Source organism: Hippocampus comes, unplaced genomic scaffold (genome assembly GCF_001891065.2).
Source record: "Hippocampus comes isolate QL1 unplaced genomic scaffold, H_comes_QL1_v1.1 scaffold154, whole genome shotgun sequence".
NCBI classification, from domain to species: Eukaryota; Metazoa; Chordata; class Actinopteri; order Syngnathiformes; family Syngnathidae; genus Hippocampus; species Hippocampus comes.
In genome coordinates this window covers 296068-299675 of record NW_017806278.1, presented here as the reverse complement: position 1 = coordinate 299675, position 3608 = coordinate 296068, and the positions used below count along the sequence as shown (strand labels likewise).

At 41.5% G+C, this 3608-nt stretch overlaps 1 protein-coding gene across 3 annotated transcripts in view; it reads right to left on the bottom strand.

Moving 5' to 3' along the window:
* efl1 (elongation factor like GTPase 1) overlaps nt 1-3608 on the bottom strand; it is a 79101-nt gene that overhangs the window by 57132 nt on the left and 18361 nt on the right. For all 3 annotated transcript variants that reach the window (XM_019857851.1, XM_019857850.1, XM_019857849.1), the window contains exon 8: nt 2639-2762. In XM_019857851.1, coding sequence (XP_019713410.1) covers nt 2639-2762 — 124 coding nt within the window. The remainder of the gene's footprint in view (nt 1-2638; nt 2763-3608) is intronic.

Below are 3608 nucleotides of genomic sequence, written 5' to 3'. Positions count from 1 at the left end.
CCGTCCGTCGGCCGGTTGACGACGCGTGCTGTGGTCCCTCAGCCAACCCGAACGTTGGTGACGTCGCAGTGGATCTGTTCACGCTGCTGCCACTGCCGCTGTTGCCGCTGCCGCCGCAGCCGCCAGGCCCACCAATCCGCCAGTTTGCTCTCCGGGGTGGATCCCGCTGCCAATGTCGCCGCCGCCGGGCCCACCAATCCACCGGTTGCTTCCCCGGGGTGATCCCGGTGCGACTATCTCCGCCGCCGCCGCCGCCGGCGCCACCGCCGGGCTCACCAATCTGCCGGTTGGCTCTCCGGGATGAATCCCGCCGCCAATGTCGAATCAATGGGTCAGCCGTCGCCGGAGCCCCAAACGAACGGGAGGCCCAAAGGAACGCTGGCTGCCGCTCGCTTGCTCCCAATGACTGTCACTCCGCTACTTCCGCATTCTCCCATGCGAGACCAGATGGCTGGTGTTTTCCTTGAGAGGGACAAGCAGGACCCCAGTGGGCAGGCCGGAGTGGCCGCTGGAGTGCTGCTGAATCACAAGCGGCCTGGAGGGCTTTAGGCATCAAAAGGGTCCGGCCAGGATGAGGAGGGACGTGGTGCGATTAAAGCAAAGCAGACATGTCGTCAATGTGTCACTAAACTTGTCTCCTCGGACTCCCGTCCTCAGGTGTCTATTTTTTGTTGTTGTTGTGTGTGTCCATAATTGCAGAGTAATGTTCATCTGGAAAAAGTTAAAAGTAAACCGTTTTCCTTGTCTCCTCCCGCCCGCCAATCATGTGCAGTGTGACTATAAAACACGTTGCGAAGATTCACTGAGCATTTCCCTACATATTCCAGCTGCCAGGACAGCTTTATTGGGACGAGGTCTGACAACAACAATGCAGGTAACTGTGTCTATGACATTTTCAATGTAAGCGTGTTTTTTTTTTTTTTTTTAAAATTCTTAACTTTTCCTAACTAAGGAATTCCATTGTGGGTCCTGCCTCGGTGTATTTAAAAAAAAAATGCATCCGTGTAGTAGTGTTTTTCAGTGAACTTTCATTGTATTTTGACCACATACTGTGACCTCCATCCTGTTAATTTAGGCTACATTATTTAATCAAAATGTCAAATGACACTTTTGAGGAGAAATGGGACTTAGGCAAGTTGCATACAGCATAGAATTTAAGACTCATATCAAAATTCAAGACTTTTTCAACCATTTTTAAGAGGGATCCTGTTTTTGACGCCTGTGGCTATGAAATTCAGACTGTGGGATTTCGTGATATATGTTACAGGCGATTTGACTCCAAAAGATTCAAAGGACCTGAAGAACGATGGAAAACAGAGAAGTGCAGCCAGGATGAGGTTGAACCTGGAGTGGGTTTTGACGAGAAAAGTGGTGATTGGCTACCTTCACCCAAAAAGTTGTGATCAACTTCTCAGATGAAAGGTGTCGCCATTTACAGGCCACATATTTTTCCTGCTACGTAATAATATGTAACAAAGTGTGGATTGCTATGCCAAAGAAAAAGGGTCAAGGATGGCTTATCTTTAAAGCAGAGACAGAAACATCAGGATGGTACCCACCGATTTTAATTTTTACACTGTAATAATACTTATCAGACCAGACATTTCCCATTGTAGTTAAATTGTAGTAGGATCTCCTATCTGAATGAAAATGGATGACTAAAAAAAAAAAAAAAATCCAATTTGTCCACACTTATGAACTTATGATTTGGGGGTGATACAACAGTGCAGGGTGCTGTGAACTGTAAATGTTTGGATTACAATCTTTATGTTTTGCTTAACCTGCTGGAATACTAAGGCTATCCCATGCCTTCATCACATACTTTTTAAAACTGTAATCTTTACGGTAATTATTTTTATATAATTGTTCCTGGCTGCAAGATGCTTAGGACTGGCGCTTGTTCCAGTTGTAGTGTAGGAGTACTGGTAGCAGGGATGCAGAAAATGAAACCTGAATTGAATGTGTGTGCACATGCCGTGTGTGTGTTTGTTTAAGTGTGCGTCTGTGTGTGTTTGTGTGAGTTTGTGTGCAGGGAGGGGGTGTGGGGGGGGGGCAGGCACAGCCACTGTAATTTTGTTTTTTCTTTTCAAAAGGAAGATCATGAAACCTGACATCGTTAGGAGAGTCTGAATTATGCCAATACTTGATGATGCTGTATGGCATATTTATATCAAAAATTGACCAGGAAAAAAAAAACAATTTGAAAAACTGCTGCTGCTGTTTTATGCACAAGCTACATCATAGTGGTCACATGACTGCTCAAAAATGGTCAAAATGGCACTGACCAGGGTAAGGTCATCATTTGATATTAAAATCAACTTCAACTTTTTTCCCACAAGTCATCAGCTGCAATTGATTTTAGCAGGATTATTTTTATAGAAGCGGTTTCATAAAATTTTGGACATTGGATATTCAGCGTAATGAGCGGTGTGTGTTCCTTTAACTGTCTGAATTCCACTACAAGTATTTTATACAGCCAGCTTAATACCAAATTTGAAACCAGCAAATGTTAGCCTATTTTTTACTTTAGTATTACTATGTTGTAAACCCATGGTTTAAGAATGAAAATTTAATAGCCATTTTTTAAATAAATTAAACTAAGTCATATTAACTGAATGTTGTACCATCATGACATTACCTGAGCTCCCTTCATGATCTTCTTAGCTTTCGCATTAAGGTAGAAATCCCCCCAAAGGGTTTTGAGAAGCACCTCTGGATTAATGCCCATCCTCTCACTGTACATGAGGGCAAAATGTTGGATGCTGCAAAAATACAAAGAAAGATTTGGAAGCCCCAAGTTAAAAGAGCCCTGGCCAAAATGCATGGCAACAATATGTATTTGACTAGGGTCACCAACCTTGAGAACACAAAAGTTTACTGAGAGCAGACTATTATGTCTGTAATTTCACCTTTGAATAATGATAGGCATTAAACAGTAGCATGTGGGACTGCATATTTTGCTTAAACAGGAACGACTTCTCACAATCAATATCACTGAACATTTCTTGGGAAATATTTACAGTATTTGTCAGTTTGATTAATTTTGACTTCTTTCATCTAGTCTGAACAAATGACATTTTTAGGCTAGAAGTTTATTTATTTACATCCCACAGCAGCAAGGTGTGACTTGAGATCAGGGCTCCAGACTAACTTTTTTTTGACTAGGAGCATAGTGGCTCCTAATCTAAAATGTTAGGACCGCAAGTTGAAAATGTACGGATGCACATATTAAGTTGACTTGAAAAGTAAATACTTACTCCCATCCATTTTCACGACATTACTGATAAATTGACTGATGTGTGTTGTGGAGCAGAATTTAGTCAAGAACAAAAAAAAAAAAATCATTCAAGAATACTATTTAAAAATAATAATAATAAAACAGCTAGTTTACTGGTTGCACAGGTTAAGCCCATGAAAAATGTACATGCAATGTCTCACATTTTAGGAGCAAAATGTCACAGTTTGGGACAGTCACGATCCCTGGACATAAATCATGCTGTACCGTTTAAAAAAGAAAAATCTATAAAATTTTCTAAATGTAATTTATGTATAGACTGTATATGTGTATACACTATAAAGTGCATATCATTTATAATTTAAATGAATAT